Source organism: Uloborus diversus, chromosome 3, assembly GCF_026930045.1.
Source record: "Uloborus diversus isolate 005 chromosome 3, Udiv.v.3.1, whole genome shotgun sequence".
Lineage (NCBI taxonomy): Eukaryota > Metazoa > Arthropoda > Arachnida > Araneae > Uloboridae > Uloborus > Uloborus diversus.
The window spans coordinates 174,804,186-174,825,499 of record NC_072733.1 but is presented as its reverse complement, the minus strand read 5'-3'; the positions used below and the strand labels follow the sequence as shown (position 1 = coordinate 174,825,499).

The window sequence follows — 21,314 nt, the reverse complement described above, 5'->3', positions numbered from 1 at the left end:
TTTTAATGTACTGAAAAAAGGTGGATAGGGCGGTTTTTCCCAGGGTGGAAAAAATCTGACAACCTTGCCTTTCGGTGATATTCCGCATAGCTTTGAACCCGACATTTCTTTGAAGAAACTTCTCAAGATACCATTTAAGGATTTTTTTCCCTCTACTAAATGCTTTCACTTAATTCATAGCATATTATAGGATTCTAATGGAGAATTTTATCAGTTTATATTGATTGTTTTCAGCTGTAAGACGTGAATTTTTTGATAAGTTGACCAAATGTTTAAAAAGATGTGATATATGGAAATTCACTTTATAATATTGTTTACATTTTGTTTCACTAGCTGTGAAACTAGCTAGCAGACGAGTGACCGAAGCAATGGTTCGGTCACTCGTCTGGTCATCAGTGCTGATTCTACATTACAGTTTGTTTGGCACTCTAGGCTTCCTTAAGAGGTTTTCCACCTCCAGCTCACTCACTTCCTATGCCGGGCTAATGAGTGCTAATAAGCACGAAACTGCAGTCCTCGGCTGGAATTGACTGAGCTGGCGGTGTATTTCATGTATTTCCGCCTTAACTCTAGCTATAGGGCGGTAAGTTACTGAAAAGTATATATGGACTTTCAATATTTTACCCCGCCATGGAGAACAACATAGTGGCATGTTCTAAGTATGAAATCTCTCACTACACAGCAAATCATGGATTATACAAAGTATAGTTTTACCATATGGACATATCAAGCCATTGTTGAGTATATATAGATTATTGTGTGTGTGTGTTGTATTTTTTTATTTTACTTTATCCTGGTAAACTTTGCTTCTTTAATAATAAATTGATAAAAATTACTTTCTTATCCATACTATTCACTACTTACTAGTAATCAGACTGCCTATTGTTTGGGAGGAAAACTTTTTGATGCTTAAAATACATATTACTCATTAGTCTTAAAACCAATTTTGAATGTTCAACAGTTTGTATAAAAAATAACAATGACACATTCAAATAAAATAATTTTATTTTCAAAAAAAATCCATTGTTTTTATGAAAATCAGCCTTCTTGTGTGCAAAATTTTTCGCTATGCCAATGAATCTGATGGGATGTTAGCCACTTCAACTGTGATAACCTAGAAATATATGTTGCATGCAAATCCTTCTCGTTTGAATATGAAAGGTTTTTTAAGAAAGATAAAGTTCTGCATCAATTTCCACACTACCTTAAAGTGGCATCCTGACTGGAGCATCATAAAACAGCTTCTGAACATGACCTAAGATCAAAAGCACTCTAGTGGGGATGCCACTTTGGAGGTATGATGCAATAAGCGCATTACCCCTTTTTGCAGAAGCAAGGCGGGTTCCCCAGGAGGTATATTTCCATCACAGAAAAGAAAAGCTATTTGCTACTATTTTTAAAATGTCATTAAGAATTGATGGTGTAATAATCATTTACAAGAGTTGTTAGATAGTTCTAACTAATGGGAAAATTTTATACCAGGTATGTATCCAATGAAGGTGTAAGAATTGGAACATTTCTCCATTTATAAATGTTCATCCATCTGAAAATGCAGCAGGAAACTAAAAAATACAAAATTGTGTTTGGAAAATCAATAATTTTATGTAAGGACATTACACAAATATTTTATTTACTTTGAAAAATAAAAAATCATTTATAAACAGAAAAGATATTAAAAGTAATACCTCTAGTGTGATACTTAAATGTCCAAAAGAAAAACAATTACTTGAATTGACTGGTTCTCAAAAATATTCATGGATGCAAGCCTTCATTGAGTTAGCACACTTTGTCCTTTGCCTAATATTTTAAATAAAAGAAATGAATAAAATTGTAGAAAAGTTATCAAAATTCAACATTTGACAAAAAAAAAAGAAAAATTAATTTGAATTATGAAATTTTGAATCCAAATTATGTTTTTCACAATCATGCGTTGCGACAGGACCCTACTCATTGGAGTTATCGTTTCTGGAAACAGCTCCTGTCCCTCCAAGCCAGCCCCTTCTCCTGGGCCTGGGCGGTTACGTGTTTATAGTTTTGTGTATGTAGGCGCGCGTTCGTGCATGTGTCGGCTTGTGTGTGTGCGTAGACCTGTGTGTATGCATGAAGGCGCATGCGTATGTGTGTAAAAGCGTGTGTGAGTGTATGAGCGTGTGTGTAAGTAGGACATGAACACCACCGCCGAGCTGATTTTAGAGGACAGTGGTTAGGACCAGAAGAGCCGCGCCTGCAGAGGCTCCCGGTCCAAGCTGAAAAAGGAACCACAACGCTAAGGACGGTCAAATGAAAACAATTAGCAATCGTTATTGCTCAAAAAAAAAAAACACAAATAAGCAATTGTTGAAAATGCAAGAATATTAATGAACAACAAATGAGCGATTTTCGGAAAAAATGTCCCGTTCGTAACGCTGGAGAATCAAAAATCAGGATACTACGTATAAAAAGCGAAAGAGATCCTTAAAGAGGCATAACAATTTTGTATCGGGATGAAAAAAAGAACTATGTTTTGTTACAAAAATTAGAATTGTTTACAAGACATTTAAAAACATATGAATTATTTTCCACATTACAGTCAAATCTCAATAACTCGAATATTCCTTTATCTCGAAGTTTTCATCAGATGCCAAACTTTTGAGACTGTTGTGAAAATTCCCCATAACTCAAAGTACCAACAACTCGAAAGTTTTAGCCCATGGGACTTAGAGTTATCAAGAGTTGACTGTATTTCCTAACAAAGAATTAGTCTACTTATCTTCTGTTTCAAACACAAGTGACATTTCAATGAAGCACGGTCATGAAAATGCTTCATTAATAGATCAAAATATAAATGGAATCTTTCTTGCACTCAGAGTTATATTTTTACTTTCATAACTTAAAATTATATCTATGAAAAAACAGGATTTTTAAAGAATTTTTTTAATTTGATTAACGAGACTACTGTACTGTACATTGGTTTGAAATGCACTTCTTAATTTCACTTCAACAGCTTTGTCAAAAATGCTTGTATTCTCGTTGGGCCCTCACACCGAACATAGTATAACAGTAAAGCAGACCTGTAGGTACTCAGAAAAGTAATTTTGCATTGAAGGTGCACTGCTTGGCATTCAATTTACGGTACGAGATTTGGCGAATCACATAATATGTATACAGTATAGAAAATATGTTTAATCATCCAATGATAAACATAGAATGATAAATGTTCTTCATCTCTTCAGCAGGAAATTACTAAGATTTAAAAGATATAAATATGGCACAGCTCCAAAGACTAGTTTTAATCATTAAAATTTTGTACAGTATTTATATTACTTGACAAATATCACATGAATTTACAATTAATATACCTGAATCAATGGAATGCATGAGCTGTATATGAATGTTGAAAATTTATTTAACCTGAGAACTAATGTTCGGGGATGAAGGAAATAAGAATGAATTCAGGTAATTGCAGGACTAGTAGAATAAACCTTTGTATTCAACAAGAGAAAATAATTTATAGTTTTTTTGCACTTGGTGGTATAGGTTTTTTTTTTGTTTTTTTTTTTTTTTTTTTTTGTACTAATAGTGAGACAAGGTTACAGCATCATTTTTTAATACTCAAAGCTAAAAAAAAAGAATGATTTGTTTATAAAAATTCCATTATTTGATTTTTTTTTAACGGGAATAAATGAAAATTCAAGAAGTATTATACATATCATTCAACTTTACATGGGCAAAACTGATGTAAACATAACGACTATAAAGTGTAGATTAATGACAAAATAACTTACTATGCTTCAGCAGCTCGAGGCATAAAATTTGTATTCCTCCTTCTTACAAGATGGCTTGCACAAAAAGAAAGAAAAAGTTGACACAGCATCCGTTTTCAGTACTCTTTTTTAGTCCGATAAAATCTTTGTGGTCATACATGGCCGTCGTGACAACCTTGAATATCGTGATTTGACATTGACAACCGATTTATTTTTTTAGCTCTGTAGTTGAATGTGGAAGGATTTTGAGGGATATTTCCTGCTCCTTGCATTCTTCTTTATCATCATTATTCGTTCATCTACACGCACAACCGCTTGTTAGCATTTTTCTTTACGAAAAAACCTAATTTCGACAGCTAACGCTACGCTCCCAATACCTTTAACATTACCATGTGCGTTTGTTTTGCATAAGGAGCCGTATCCGCGGTGTTCTTCTTCTCGGCGTGAAAGTATCCCATTCGTCGTAAGAAGCAATACAAATAAGACTTCCGCCGGAAGTTTTGAGTGACCCCGTGCAGCCCTGCCACCTAGTGTTCAAAAGAGTAAGCGTGGCTTGGAATTTGGTGAATAGCGTTGTTTTGCCATTATTGCCATCGATTGGCGCAAAGCTCTATTTTACGGCAACCATTTCAACCAATTAAAATCGTCTGGTAGGATCCTGCGGTGGGGGTTGGGGTTCTTGTTATCGGTTGTCGAATGTTTGATTAGAAGTAAACATATAGTAATTTTGCATATTGTTTACCATGTATCTCACTAATCTGCCTCGTTATGGTGAATCCATCAAACATTTTAAAAAACGAAATCAACAGTACCAACACAATCAACCATGCTTAAAAACTTCATGACCAAAGCATTTTCTCAAAATATTTTATTATTGTGATACAGAAATGATGCGAAGTTTTTATGAAGCGTTTGACGATAAAATTGTTTCTTGGAACTCAGGTGAAGAAATCTTTCTCTTTCTGTGATTATTCGAGGCTCTAACCTTTTAAAATGATGTCATTTAATGAAGCACCGTCCAAGAGAAAAGCTCTTTCTGCCAGAAAATCGGTCGACTGTCATGAACTGATTGGCGATAAGGTGGACAAATTAAACGAATTACCCAAGTGTGCTGGTTCAGCCTCAAACTTATCGACAAGAGCAAAACTTATGCAGCAGAGGAAATATTTCGATAGTTTATTGGCTGATCTTTGTCAAGCATATTATAAAATCAATTGTATCAGTGATCAAAAGTCATTTTTAAATGCTTGTCAAGTCTTAGAAAAATTGAGTAAGGTTATCTCTGTATTAACTACAGCACAAGATAGTAATAGTTGTCATATTGATAAAACATCCACGCATCATACAATGCATCTAAGCCTTAAAAAAGTTCAATTTTATCATGATGTATTAAAAAGGCTTCTTGAAGAGAGGTGTTCAATAGTTATAAATGAAGAATGTAATTTTTGTATTACCCAAACACAAAAAATGGTTTACGATTTTAAACAACTTTACAGAGCTGAGAAGCTCAAAATGAAAACATTACCAGTTCAGTCCTTTAATCGATTTATTGATAGTACCGATATTAGCATATCCTTCTTAGAGAGTTTATTGAAACGAATTCAAATAATATGTGATTTACATCTCTCTCTGAAAAGTAATTACCTAAAAATGACAAATATATCACGTGTAGGCTTTGACTTAGAGCTTTATCAAACATTATTAAAGACTATAAAGATTTTACATAACTTAAAATCAAATCTATTCTATTGGGCAGAAAAAAATGTCAATATATTTTTAAAAAAACTATGCTTAGCTGACTCAAATTTTATATCACCTGAGTTTTTACAAAACGTACTGAAAATATGCGATGAGTTCAGCTCAATAATGAAAAAAGATAGGAAGCAGGTAACTTCTGAATTTTCAAGAGATGAACACTTCTCTAGTACTGTAATGTATGAGCATGAAACACGAAGTCTCATTTTGCAATATTTATCTCATTTTGAAGCTAAAGTAGCATCAGAACGAATTGTACATTTTTTGATATCTGAGTGTAAACGAGATAAGCAAAAATTAAGGAAAAAACCTGTATGTGAAGACATTGCTCAAAATTGTAGCAGTACCTCTGATTACTGCAGTGCAAATGCAAGTGACTTAGGAACTGAACAGTCATTACCATCAATTTTCGATGCATCCACAAATTTTTGTTGTTTGTTGGGTTCTTTGATACAACGAAGCCAAACATTAGTTTTGAAATATTTATATTCTATTACAAAATTAAAATCTGTATCTTTGAAAAATGAAAGAAATGTTCCTGTCCATATGGGTGAAATAAGTATCTCAAAACGTAAGGCTTTTTCTTTTTTCAATTAAAAAAATGACTAAATTAACCAAAAAATAACTCTTAAATTAAATAATGCAGAGGTTTTTAGTGAGATCAGAACAAGCTGGTTTGAATCTTGCATACTTGTTTTGTGAGCTGAGATGCCTTCCAAAATGCAGCTAGCCACACTGAAATCCTGTTGCAAAAAAATATCTGATTTAATAGTGGCAGATTTACCATGTTGCAACTGCAAAGGACCCCAATTTTCAGGGTAAAAGCCTTTTAAGTCATTCAATTCATCTCACAACAAAAATAATTGCAACAGGCACTCAAACCTGTAAATCTGCCACTGTGTTATAGTAAAATAAATTTTCAGTTTCAATTAAATTTCTATGATATTGTTTGAATTTCTTTACAATATAATTCATGTTGGCAATGGAAAAAAAATTGCAGTCCCTTGCAATGGCTTCACTGTATTATTTATTGTTTATTTATTTTATAAAATCTTAACCTTTTTTGAGGTCCCCTCTTGCCAAAGAATCCTTCTTTTCCTTGTTAAAAAACATTTTGTTTGACTGCAAAATATGTCAGTTATTTGGAGCCATAAAAGACAAAAAGCTTGGGAAAGAATAAGGGGAAGGTGGGGCACCTTGGGACACCATAAATTTCAGTTGTAATTTTGTAAACAGAAATTAGTTTTCGAAGGACATCATACATGACAGCAGGATCCACTCTTCAGTGTACTTTGAAATTTCAGACATTAACAGAAAAGCACTAATCTAATTTTTTTCTGTTTTCAGTGGTTCAGAGTTATATTAATGGGTGGTTTCATTATTGAAATTTTCAAGTAGGAAATGAAATAATTTAAATCAAAGCATGTGGTAATTAAAACATTTCCTTTCATAATAATTTCAAGGTTAAAAAATGTATTTTACTGCTAAGCCTAATAGTCTTAGATCCGGCTGCAGAACTTTTACAATCATTGAGTATAAAGTCGAAACCAAATTTAGATAATTACTTATGAAAGGGGTAACGTGTTTTGGCTAGGTTGCCTAGCAAAAAGTGCCCACAAGTATTTTTTTTTATCAAATTAATATTGTTTGACAGTTTGGGGTAAGAAGGATATGTTATTGAAATAAAATATACTCTACTTCAAAGAAATATACCTAGAGAACTTGAAAAGTTGTGGTTGCCGTTGTGCAACTGGCCGCTACCTATTCGCAGCTAAATGTAAACAAGTACTATTTTGGGACATTTATGCATACATAAAGTATAGTCATCATTTATAAATCAAATTGAAGCTAATTGTTTTCTGAACATGATAAACTAAGGTTGCCTATGCAAAAATAGCCACAAATGGGGTTTGCCAGCTGTTAAAGATTGCTTAAAATGAAAGAGAGAGCTTTGCAATATCTGTTCAACAAGGATGGCAATAGCCATCTCTACGCATCCAACCCCCTCACCCCCTTCCAAAATTAAAAATATTAAGAATTTTTAAAAAAATCTTTAAATTGATGGTTGTTTCAATTTCTAAATTTATCAAGGAGTTCAGAGGTAGTAACTTGTTCTAAGAGTTTGAAAGTGCATACTTATTCTTTGGGAGCTCATTAAAAGGGGGAAATAATTGGTTTTTAGTTGGGTTAATACGGCACTCATTTTAGGATTTGATCACATCTACAATCTTGGAATAAAAAGGGGGCGGGGGAGGCGCACTCAAAAGCAGTCTTGTAATTGCCCAAATGATGGGTCTTCTCAGGTGCGCCCTGAATTTCAAATTTTATCAGGGTGGAAACTCTCAATTGGATGAATGGAGCTCCAAATTTTTTTGAATAATATTTTTATCATATCAAAAAAAATTTTCCAAATGATGATATTTTTGCCATCACAATATAGAAATTACCACATCACTCGATCTTACTATCTATGCAGGATGTTTCTGAACTCTTGAGCAAAACTTAAAGTGGTGATAATACACATCAGAACAAACAATATAATTTCAAAAATAAGGGTCCCAAACTTCTTTCGAAGGAGAAAGGAGCCATTACAGTTTAGGGTCCAAAATTTCAAATTATTAATGACTGATTGGAAAATGATTTTTTATAAGGAGGATTGATTTGCTCCACGAAAGTAAAAATTAAAAATCCCAAATAAATGAACTTTTTTCTTCTTATTTCGATAGAATGGAACTTTAAAATGGAAGGAGAAAGTATGCGATGGGCCATCTGTCCTGATTTTTGATGCCATATTCCTCCTTTTTAGAAATTATTAAATCAGTATTAATATCAGTAATATAGCCAAATTTTATAGAAAAAAAAGAGCTTCAGACACCATGCCCACTAACCCCTATATTTCTTTTAAACCTTCAATATATATATATATATATTTTATTTTTTTTTTGCACCAGCCGCCTATGCTTATAAACTTTTGATTATTGATTTCTATGTATTTTTCAGCATTTTTTTCTTTTTTGAAACCTTTTTAAGGTGATGACTAGTCAGTGGCGTATATATGAACTTATTTTGGAGGGGGCCCATATAACCAAGATTAGCCCCCCCCCCCCGTATTTTGTTTTTTTTGTAATTTTGGGGGGGGGGGGAGCAGTAGTGCCTTGATGTTCTCATCTTTTTAGGTGGGGCAAGAACTTTATATAAGGTTTGTCATCGAGTGGCGCAACCAAATAATAGTTTTAGGAGGGCGCTCTCAAGAAATAATTCCTTTTGGTTTGGGGGGGGGGGGTCCGAGGATTCTCCCCCGGAAATTTTTTGAAATTCTAGTCCTAAGAACGCAGTTTTAGACAGTCTCTCTGATGATGCTAAGAGGAGGAAAAATTCGGGGCTTCTGTGGAAGTTTTTAGAAATTGAAATCTTAAAAACGCCATTATAGGCTGGATTTGTTGACGTTGGTGTAATGAAAAGAATGAGGCTTTTTGAAGTTGTCCCCTATTGATTTTTTTTCTTTTTTAATAGAGCGAAATCCCTCACGCCTCCGCCCAATTTGTCAAAATTGAAGTTCCAAAAACGCAGTTTCAGACTAATTTCGATGATGTTATGGGCAGGGCGATTCTGAGACAGTTCCAAAAAACTATTTTGAAATTAAAGTCCTAAAAAACAAAGTTTTAAACAAATGTTCAGTAATACTAGGTGAAGGGATTTAAACACTCTCCATCTTGAATTTTCCAAAATTGTAGTTTTTTCCTTGTCAGATTTCATACAGGAGTAGTCGGACCCCAATTTTTTCGTAATTGAAGTCTTAAAAGCCTGTCTGTGGACCATATTTGGTAATGTTAGGTGTTCGGCCATTTTCCAAAATTTAAGCTCTATAAAGGCAATCTTAAACAATTTTCGATGTTTTCAGAAGGCAAGGCGTTTGGTAGTTGCCCCCTGAAAAATTTTCACATTGTAGCCCTGAAAAAGAGGTCGGAGAAGCTCTTAAATGGTTTTAGTGGGTGGAGGGCTTTGAAGTATAACATTTTGAAGACTTTCTTGTCTTAGACCGACTAGGAAAAAGGGGGGGGGGGGAGCTGAAAAGAATAGAAGTGTTGGACCAGGGCCCTATGCAAGTGGGTGATTTATAAGGTTTAAACCCCCTCCGAAATTTTTCATCCAAAGAAATGCTTTCCATTATATATTTATTTTATTTATTTATTCATATTTTGGTGATAAAAATAATATTGTTGTTATTATTATTATTTTAACTTTATTTGTGAAATGAAATTAGTAAGACTGAAAAATTGTACCAACTAATTGTATGTTTATGGTAGTTATTGAGAAATTTTTTATTATGTAACAATATGGCGTTTTGTAAGAACATCCCCTCCCTCTATTTAGATAATCTATTGTAACAAAAATCAATAGAATACACATGAAACCAAATTTGATTGACCATATAAATGTTTCAAAAAATGTGTTTGGTAAAACCCCCTCCAAAACGGAAGTCTGGTTACGGCCCTGTGTTGGACGTGATCAATAGTCATCAGTAACTTTTAAAAAATTTTATTTTAAGGTTCCTTTCAAAAACAATTCAGATTTTTCCCCAACATTAGGCAATCTTTGGAAGTAAGAAGGAGTTCGAGAATCCTTCTCTGAAAGGTACAACACAATTTCAGGTCATCTTTATAGACGTTTACTGGTAAGGAGCGGTTTTAGGGATCTTCCTCTGAAACTTTTCAAAATTGAAATCTTTAAGGCGCAATTGCAGACTATCTTTCATAATAACCTCAGTGAAAGGATGTTGGTTCGGAGATCCTCCTCCAGAAATGTTTTGAACTTGATGCCAGAAAAATGCCTAAATAAATGCGTTTTTTGGACATTAATTTTCATTATTACTTCAACCAAACAATTAAAATTTATTTTAAATTTCGTTTTGGGAATGAGAGTTAAGGAGAGAATCATTTTGGAAAGAAAAAAAAGGGGGGGGGGTGTGAAAGAGAGGCATTTAAATAGCTAAGCAATTAGCTGCATCTGTTAATTTTTTTTTAATTTAAAGATTTCTTTTTGAAAGAATTGAGATTTTTTCCCCAACATTATTTGTTTTTCTTTTTGTTAAAATAACTTCGCTTTCCCAAGACCCATTCTTTTCTAGAAAACGGGGTACGGATCCTCCAACCATTTCTGAACACCATATCCTGGTGCCATCTAAAGCAGGGTTCCCAAACTTTTGCGATTCACTTCACCCTTTGAAGAATTAGAATTTTCTCATGGCATCCTAGTCTAGTTTTATATACATACGTATTATTGTTACCATGGATGCTTGGCAGCACCCCTCACCTCCTACCTGCAGCACACAGTTCAGAAGTTTCTGTTCTAATGCATTATAATTATTATTATCACTATTATATTTATTTATTGATTTTTGTAGCTAAAAGTTTGGAAATTATTTGTGAGCAACTAAAACCAAAAATAACAACCCTTATTTAAGTTTTTTTTCCACAACTTAAAATGCACCCTGTCTTATTTCAGCACTAATTCTATTGATTAGCATTAAATACTGCCATTTCAATAACTTTAAATGTTTACTGCATGAAAAATATTCTTGTGGGGTCATTCTTCAAAAAGTATAACTTTTCTGTCACACGCCTTTTGCAGTAAAAACTTTAAGAAAAATTCATATTACAATGATTTTTAACTTCATCAAAAATATATCTATTTAAAACTGTCAACAGTTTTTTAATAATAATTTTTATTTTAGTATATTTTTGGTTCACAACATGTGAATTCTCATTTTCGTGGCATGTCACACACCTTGTGTGAGTTTATGTTGCTTAATAACATATTTAATTAAAAGTATATACTTATTTATTTATTATTCCCTTCACAAGTGTCTCAAATACTAATAGGGAAGTTGCAACCTATTAAATGTTCATATTTTGGCTATTGGATATTATTAATTGACTCTCAATACTAAAAAATTCACCATTGCTGAATTTTAAAACACCGTGGTTGGTTTTTAATGAATTTTTAAAAATCCACGCGCAAAAGTGCGCTCTTCTGAAGCGTCACGAGCCTACGTCACAGGGCGCGAATGGGCAGCCTTCCGCCGAAGATCCCTTGTTTTCGCTAGGGACATTTTGAGCGCGCTGATATTTTTATTTTTTAGAAATTCAATAATCCTTTTGAACACACTATGGAGGCCGGATTCGTTAAAGCACAATCTAAATAATCTTCCTCAAATAATATCAATGATGATATTTGAATATTTCCGAGAGGATGAGAGGTTTAATGTTCCAGAAATGCGAGGAGATAAGCCTTTTACGTTTCGTCTTCGAAGTCGAATGCACGTTCTTCGGTTCCTCCCATGACATGGGAAACGGTTCGCTAGCATTTCTCTCCTATCGGAAGAGCGTATGCCGTCACTTCCTATGCCATTTGACGTCACAAGGGCTTGAACTTTAAAAATTAATTAAAAAAAAAACTACTTATCGTATCGCAAAAATTTTTTCACCTATGATGTTCATACATGTTACTCTATCATATAAAAATAAAATTGAAAAATCGAAAACTTCCCTATTGTTTAAGTATATTTAATTTTTTAATATTGTGTTTTAGTTTGTTTTATTAGAACAAGGAGTCATGTCACACAATAAATTCTCAACTCCGTTACCTAAACACAAAATGTCATTCCTCATTAACGCGTGGAAGTAATGACATCAAATTTTATTTTCCATGATACAAGGAAGCCCCCTTGTTTTGTTTCAGCCATAGTTGAAGTTGTGAGATTTTTGTCAAAAAACAAGAAAATAGATTTTGCTTTAAAAACTTAGTGTGGTTATTCTGACTAATGTAAAAACAAAAGTGAACATGTTTTCATATGCTTAACATGTGCAGATTGTAGCAACAAAGAAAAAAAATCCTTGAAAAATATATCCATTAGGCCTATATTAATGGAAAATTCCTCACCTTCATGAATCTCACCTCCATGACAGACCTTATCAATGTCATCATTTCTGAGGTGAAAATAAATGATGGAGGGGAAATACATCAATAATAGGCATTCTATCAAAATGTAAATTGAAAGTATATCCTTAAATTTACTAAATATTATTTTTAACATACATTTTAAACTACCAATTAAGCCATACTTTAATTAGGAGAGCTTAATATTATATTCCCACTAATCATTAAAATAGCTGATTGTTTGTGCAATTAACAAAATTACTACTTTGGTATTAAATTGACCTTGATTTTTAAATATTAAAAGTTTTTGTCTTTTTTTTTATTTCCGTGAACAAGCCATTTTTTAATTTTTTTTTATTTATGAGCAAAATAATTGGAACTTAGCTGGACCATTGTTTATGGTTACTTCTGGTAGGTAGGTAGCATTTTCATGTAAGAATGAAAAAAAAAAAAGGTTTTGAAATTGAAAAATATTTGCGTTCAAAAGTTACATTCTCTGGAGAATGAATAACCCTGTAGCAAATATTAGTGGAGGGAAAAAAAAAATGTATACTTCTGATTTTTCTTTTTACATAAAAGTATGTAAAAGGATAATAATAAATAAAAATATTATTTGTAATTTCCTTTTTTTTGAAATGAAAATGTAAAAATTTTTTTATTGAAAGTTTTTTTTTACATAAAAGTGTTAAAATGATTTTCTTCTATTGAAATGTTTAATGAAGAACAGGTAAATAGAGAATTGATATAATAAGTGTATTAATTGTGTATAATACAATTGAAGAAAAAGTGCCGATTTCGCGTACAGTAATTATGTTTCTGATTTTCAGCTATTCGTCATTCCTGGTTAGTGCCTCAAATCAATCTTGATGATGGTAGTTATACATTTCTTGAAGATAAATATTGGATGCAATTTTGGAATAAATTGCAATCATTTGTAATAAGATCTCTTTCTGAAGTACCTTACCACCAATATGGAGGTCCTACAGCTGGATCTGTATTTTTATGGCCAGATTCATATCTTTGTAAAGTGTCAGAAATTTTGAAAATAGCTTTGACAAATGAAGGTAATTACCTTTTTTAAGCTTTTTCTTGTAGTTATTTCTGTTTGCTTCAATTAATTTTTGCAAAATTGAAAATGGTTTGCATGTTCTGTACATTAAAAAAAAAGTGTAGCTCAGATTTTTTGTTGTTTTTCAGACTTTTATGTGTCATATTTCATATTTTATTTATGTGTTACTAAATTGTTTAATGAAGCATTTCTATTTAGCTTGAAAATTCCCCCCCCCCAATCAAATTTCAATGAAAATGAGCAATACTGTATAATTTGTATTTGTTATTGGTTCTAATTCCAGCATTGCTGACCAATGCTCAACCTCCTTAACTCCTGTATCTTGTAAACACTGATACAAATACAAAAGTAATGATCAGCAGCAAGCTTTGGTCCTTGCTAAGCTGGATCTAGTCAATTTTTGCATCTCCATTGAATATCAAGAAAAACTGTTCACCCCACTTCAAGTCTGCTTTCTGTAAACTATGCCACATAACTACAAACTATTGATGTATCGTATTATCCTGCATATTATCCGTGGCGATGTATTATCTGCTAGTCCTAAAATTGGCCTGAAGAAAAAAAAAATTTCATATAATCCGCAGATAATACTATGTAAAATAAAATGAGGTTTTGATTTTTAACATACAATTTTAGCAACTAAGTTAAAAATGTGAAAAAGAAATAACTTTTAAGGTATCATCAAACTTACTCTAAAATACAATGATTTCTTCTTGAAATTGTGATTATAGTACCCTAATTACTTAAGGATAGAGAGTCAAGACAAAGGAACGAACGGTCTAATCTTGTGCAAATGAAGGCTTCTTCCTTAACTGTATGTTGTTTATTTTACATAGTCTGAATGCCGTAAGAGGAACATTCAAGCTATGTAAAATAAAAAATCTCCAGGCAACGAAAGAATGTTCAAGCTTCGTAAAATGAACAACATACAGATGGCAAAACATTCTCTATTGGTGAATCCTACTGTAAATATTGAGATATAATGTGTTGTTATTGAGAAAAAAACCCAGATAACCCGCAGCAGCATATAATCCACACCTCATTAACTTTATACTTTTTTAACAGATAATTTGCTGATTATATGCCGGAATACGGTTATAATTTTTCTTAATTTCAATATTGGCTGGAGTTTTAAAAGTCTAAAACAATGCCTTCCAATTCTGTTTTTTGGCTGGGGGAGGGGGGATGTTGCTCATTGACATACTGCATGATGATGTAGCTCATCAGGGTGGATCAAAAAAGGTCCTTTTAAAAAAATTCTGACTTTTACTGGTCTTACCCTCCTAATTGGTTTCATTTATGTAAAAAATAATTATTGTGAAGTTTGAGCTCATAATTTTAACTTTTAGACGTAGCTCAACATCCTCAAAGTGCGGTAATATTTGATTTTACGCTATAAATGCAAAAGAAAAGAAAAAGGTTAAGAAAACAGTACAACTTTATTTCATTTAAATCTTTAGCGTTTTGTAAGTTGAAAATTACAATACAACAATTATATTTAAATCGATGTGATTGTGCTAGTACCTACCAAACTATTTTTTGCGTTTGGTATATGTTTCATTCTCTAGAATGTGTAACTTTTGAACAAAAATATTTTTCAATTTCAAAACCTTTTGTTTTCTTTATTTTTTAAAAAAATTTCCTACGTGAAAGTGTTACCTACTAGAAGTAAACATAAACAATGGCCCAGCTAAGCTCTAATTATTTTACTAATAAATAAAAAAATAAATACCTTGTTCACAAAAAAAAAAAAAAAAAAAAAACAAGAAGCTTTTAGTGTTTGAAAATAGAGACCTATTTAATATCAAAGTAGTCCTTTTGTTAATTGTACAAACAATGAGCTATTTTAATCATTAGTGTGTAAATTTTAATTATAATTTTTGTTCCAATTTGTGTTAAAAATAGTATAGAATTAATGTATTTTAAAATTAGTGAATTTGAGAATATACTGGTAATTTATAATTTTGGTAGACTGTCTAAAATTGATGTATTTCCCCTCCATCATTTATTCTCACCTCTGAAATAATGACATTGATAAGGTTTGTCACGTAGGTGAGGAATTTTCCATTAATATAGGCCTAAAGGAAGCATTTTTCGAAGAAACTTATTTTTCTTCATTGCTACAATCTGCACATGTTAAGCATATGAAACCACGTGTAATTATTATTATTTTTTTTTTGGTTTTTAAAACAAATCGATCTTCTTGTTTTTCAACAAAAATTTCACAACTTCTTTATTGCTGAAAATAAACAAGAAGGGCTCCCTTGTCTCATGGGAAATAAAGTGTGATGTCATTACTGCCATCTGTTAGTGAGAAATGGCATTTTGTGTTTGGGTAATGGAGGTGGGAATTTATTGTGTGACGTAACTCTTTATCCTACTAAAACGAACTAAAATAAAACATTAAAAAATTAAATATACTTAAACAATTAGTATTTGAGACACTTGTGAAAGAAATAATTAAGTGTGGAAAGAAATAATAACTAATGGTTAAACATTAATATTTTAAAACAGTACAAGATTTTTAACATTTCATTGAGTACGGTGCATAATTCTAAGTACAATAAATCTGATTCCAGGAGAAGGAGTTTTATGCTGAACTATTAAAATATCAGTTCAAGAAATTTTTGATAGTCATCTCTTGAGTAGAAGTTAGACAGCAATTTTTTTACCAGATTATATTCTATAGTCTTTTACATCAGCCACTTTTCCTTATTATTGAGTTTTTTAATGCATTTATTCTCTTTGATGAACTCCCGGCAGGCCTGGAATCTTTTACAGAAAAGTAATTTTGATGCAGAAAAGAACCCTATGCATTTAATTAAAATGGCACTAATAATCAATTCCATAATGTGATGTTGACATTCCAGAGTTAATTATTTTTTAATTTTTTTGTACCACAGTAAAACAGGTGCTATTGCTTTGGCCAATATTGATGCTTCTTTGGTCAAAGCACAATACTTGTCAACATACAAGGAATTGTACAGAATTGCATAAACTGCAACATTTTACAAAAAACATTTGCATATTTTCAGGATATATTTCATGGCTATTGTTGAAACAGTGTACATAAAATAGCAGTTTTCAATATAATTAATTTCTGTTAATGGAAAAAGCAATCATATTTCTGAATAGTTTGGTCTTAATCAATACACTCATATTTGGAAATGATGCATGAGCTATCTCTAAATATTATTCAAATGTTATGCAATTTTGTCCCACTTATGTTCCAATGTATTAGAACCCAATAGGTGGGTAAGATTTAAAAAATTTTCACCTTCAAAATTTTGCACCACACTACTGTACATATTGTAGAAAAGTCGATTCCCAAATAAATTGACCCCAGTACTTTCAGCAAAAATTATCAAGAAAAAACCAAATGTCTTTGGATAAGTCAACTTAGATGGCGATATCCGAATTTTTACACAATATAGAAATCTTTTTTTTCGCCAATCAGGCAATAATTTCTTAAAACATGGCAACCCTGCAACCCGAATTTGCTTTGTGAGGCACCATCAGTCTGTGCAACTGTTAGAAAATTTAGTGCTTTTGTAATTGCAAAGTGAACCTTGGATTACCCTTCATGCCGGAAGACTTGAATTCCTCATTATGCTGTCAGCCTCACTTGTTTCCGGTGTGCCGGCTAATGCAGGGTAGTTTGGAACATTTTTATGGTTTATTTCTTTCAAGTTAAAGATTTAGATGCTAAATATCAAATTTATTTTGCAGATATTTTACCTGAAGGTCGAGGTACAATAAAAGAAATATACAATTTTATTCTTATATATTCTGTGCAGATGCTATGGGACAAAAGTAAGTAATAAATGTTCTCTGTTTTTTTTTCTTTTTAAATTCATTTTGTATAAACCATTTTTTTTTACTTGACTGCGCATGCGGGACACAAAGAAAGGTAATGTGTTTATGAGTCTATGTGTATGTATATTTGTTCCTATGTGGTGTTGTAGAGACTAAATGCCTTGGCTAATTTTGGTGATTCATACATCAATGAATTTGTCTTAACCTTGGGAGTGTCACTAAACACATGACAGTAATCAAAATTCCGCGTATCAACAACCAGTTGCCATATTATGGCGACAAATTCAAGTAGAATTTCTACTGCCTGAATTTTTTGTTTACTAACTCTGCTAATTTGATTTTCATCTCTAACATGTTGCATTTAATTTTGTCATTATTCAGGGGACTGAGTTTCGCGACATGAACTTTCTTGATGAGCTTTTTTATTTTTGCGAGAAAGATTCTACTAACGAGTTTTCCGAGCTCGCGTCATCTTGAGTTACACAGGCTGTTTATATAGCTGTGGTTGACTTAAGTTCGCACATTTTTGCTAAAGGTCAAGCATATGTAGCTTTAAGCTGAGTTAGGTCCCTAGAGAGACTAATAATCAGTAGCTTAGACCAACGCAAGTTACTTAATAATCCTCTCAGTATAAATTCTATCAATAAAAGACAAAATTGTGAAATTTACAGTCTTATAGTCATAATAACTTATTCAATGAAAATTAACTAAAAAGTGTGAAATAAAAATTTATTATTAAACAAAAACAAAAAACCAGACTGCGTAAAAACCAAAATAACTAAAAAGAAAAAAATATAAGCTTATTAGTTTAGAATGTTATTAAGTATTACTGAATAACTACACCAGTTGTTTTGTAATCGATATACACATAAGACAAATCATAAATTCAAAAGCAGAATAAAAGAATGAACAGTTGGAGCTCATTCAAATTTTAAGGGGCTCCTTGATTGGTCAAAAAGGAAGGGGCCCCGACTGCTGATCCTTCTATTCTGCTTTTGAATTTATGATTTGTCTTATGTGTGTATCGATTACAAAACTATTTCAATGGTGTAGTTACTCAGTAGTACTTAATTACATTCTAAACTACTGTGTGGTCTTATATTTTTTTCTGTATAATATTTTTGGTTTTTAGGTTTTTATTTAATATATATTTTTGTTTTTAAAGTTTTAAGATATTTTAGCAGTTTTGAAAATTTATATATATATATATATATATATATTTTTTTTTTTTTTTTTGCATTTCCAGTTGATGCATGAAATAAAGTAATTGCATATATTTTGAATTAACATTTTAAAACCACTAAAAAAGTTGCAAGCTTGTTGAACAATTGGGTTTTTAGCAATGATATTGTATTTAAAATCAATTATCACAGTCCGTTTTTGCTCAAAATTTTTAGTTTTCTTCAATTAGGATAATTTTGAAAACAAAATGTCTTGATACTTTATTCTTTCGTTGGGAAGGTCTCCTCTATTGGTTGGGTACTGATAGTTTACTATACGGAGAGTTCTCCTTGATCAATCGGCAAAATGTTTAGTAAAATGTAATTTTACGCTCCCTGTGAAATAGAGCTTTCAAAATTGGCTAGACTTTAAGGGGAAGCATAAAAAAATTTACCATTGGTTAAATAAAGTTTTGGTTTATGTAATTTTTTGTGAGTATTTTTTGAATGCATTCAAGCAAGTCAAGTAATATAATAATCTCATGTTTCAATGACAGATATTATAGTCCAAGAACCCATGAGTGCCAGACCTACATCATAGTATATAGACCCAAAATGTTTCTACCTAAGGACATCATAGCTAGTAAGAAAGGTCCGCTATTTAAGCTGAGTGGCCTTGGCTTTGGCAAGAAACAGGTAGCAAAGATGCGTAAAAGTGCCGAAAAACTAAACATTATAGATTTATTCCATGCAACATGACCTGGTGGTGACAATCCAACCATCTCTGATTTGGAGGATATTCTATTGAGGTGCAGACATGCCTTGGAAACTAACCTATGCACATTTTCAGCTTCCAAGACACAAATTCTGATGATCTAGGATACCTCAAAAAGAAGAAAAATGGGGTTCCAAAATGACCTCCAATGGGGGAACAATGCTAAACATTTCAATTGGTTTCCCAAAGCTAATGGCATTTTGGAGCCTTTGGAGCCCTTTCTTTTATCTATCCTTGACCCTCCAGGATTTGAATCTTGGAAGCTGAAAATTTGTATAGGTGGGTTTCAAAGGCTTGTCTGCACGTCTATAAAATTTCGTTCAAATCGGAGATGGTCGAGTGGAGATGACGAGGTCACTTGATATGGAATGACTTTTTTTAACACAACTTTCTCTACCTGTACCTTCCAAAGCCAGCGTGACTCAGCTTAAATAATGGTCAATCTTTCTTACCTGCAGTGACTTGCTTGTGCAGAAAAAATTTGGGCTTTATCCTATGACGTAGTTCTGGTGTTTACAGGCTCTTGTTCTATTACTGTAATTATCCTGAATAATTTCAACTAACCAACCAGGACCAGACAGGGGATTTTGCTAAAAACTGAAATTTGTATTTTCTTTTGTTTTCACTTTTATTGATAGTCACCAGACTTATAATATTTCTGTAGTAGCTTTCCTTTAAAAAAAGTTTTTTTTTCTTTTTTTTTTTCCAGCTGCTATTTTGTATGTAAGGAATGCTTTTAGCAAACAGAGAAAGAGTTGGAGAAACTGCACCAATGTGCCTTCTTATAACTTTTCCTTTCTGTTTGATTTAACAGGACTGTTTATAAATAGATAAACATAGCTACAATTTCTATTGAATATTATGCAATAAATGTTCAATAGTTTCTTTAATTGCTGTCTAGCATCCCTTCCCCTTCCCCCTTTGTAGTAGAAACGGGAAAGGGTCAAATTGACTTATAAAAATTTTGCTTTAATAGATTTTCTGTTATTGTGTTTCTACTTTTTGTCTACTTTTTAATGTTAGTTGCCACAAAACATGTCCAAGGATCAAAGTCTTTTATTTCCAATTAATCACACCCACACCTAAAACTGAGCTCTTTTTAAACTTTTTACTGTAGGGTTTTGTATTTGTATCTAATCATTTTAAATTCTTTTTAAACATTTTTTTTTTACTTCCTTTTACACAGTAAAGGAAGTATTGTATTTACAAAAAAAAAAAAAAAAAAAAATTCACTCAAAAATTGGCCTTAATAAACATATGGATGCCCAAAATATCTATTTCGATGATCCCCAAGTTAATTACAACGAGTTTTCTCGTGACGTCCGTATGTTTGTATGTATGTGCATTTGTATCTCTGCATAAATCAAAAAGGGTATGCCGTAGAAGGTTGAAATTTGGTAAGTAGACCGCTAGTGGGGTCTAGTTGTGCACTTCTCCTTTGGGTTGCATTTGGATGTTCCAAAAGAGATCTTTTAAACCTTTGGGGAATCATTGTTGATTTTGATGTAAACTCAAGTGGTGTTATAATTTGGTGGACACTTGGTGGCTTTTGGTTGCCAACATGGCGACAAATTTGGCAGGTTTTTAAAAAAAATTATTTGGTTTCAATTCGGCCACTATTAGTGATAGCTAAAGAGTTAATCATTGCACCTTATTAATATTGCCACTAATGGGAAAATAAAATCTGTAAAACGTTTTTTTTTGCTTCGGTTCACAACAAGCTAGGGGTGGAAATATTTACAGTGTTTCCTTGCTTACTCCAAAGCACTATTATCATTAAATTGGAGTAAAAGGAAGTCATGTGATATACACATGTGCTGTTTTTTTTACAAAGGTGCAGGGTTTGTACACTCCTTCAAAACTTCTCTAATACTCCTTCACATAGGAAATTTTTTTGAAGAGCCCTTCAAACTCCTGTGTCGTTAAAGATGACCTACTATTGTATTTTGAGAACTTCAATTTCAAAAAACTTCTGGTTTAGAAACCCTAGACCTAACATCATTGAATTTCAGTTTCAAAAAATTTCTAGGGAAGAACTCCTTTAAGCCGCTTTCTCT

At 32.3% G+C, this 21,314-nt stretch overlaps 1 protein-coding gene and 1 long non-coding RNA gene across 2 annotated transcripts in view; one reads left to right on the top strand and one right to left on the bottom strand.

Annotated features, from left to right (window-relative positions):
- Positions 1-1,353: 1,353 nt before the first annotated feature.
- Positions 1,354-3,849, bottom strand: LOC129218085 (uncharacterized). Its single transcript, XR_008580284.1, has 3 exons — positions 3,765-3,849; positions 1,686-1,797; positions 1,354-1,562 (listed from the first exon to the last, which is right to left on the bottom strand). It is a non-coding gene; the product is annotated as an uncharacterized LOC129218085 (long non-coding RNA).
- A 581-nt stretch (positions 3,850-4,430) lies between these two features.
- LOC129218379 (uncharacterized) overlaps positions 4,431-21,314 on the top strand; it is a 55,417-nt gene continuing 38,533 nt past the window's right edge. The window contains exons 1-3 of the mRNA XM_054852621.1: positions 4,431-6,069; positions 13,265-13,501; positions 17,236-17,319. Coding sequence (XP_054708596.1) covers positions 4,737-6,069; positions 13,265-13,501; positions 17,236-17,319 — 1,654 coding nt within the window. The 5' untranslated portion in view covers positions 4,431-4,736. The remainder of the gene's footprint in view (positions 6,070-13,264; positions 13,502-17,235; positions 17,320-21,314) is intronic.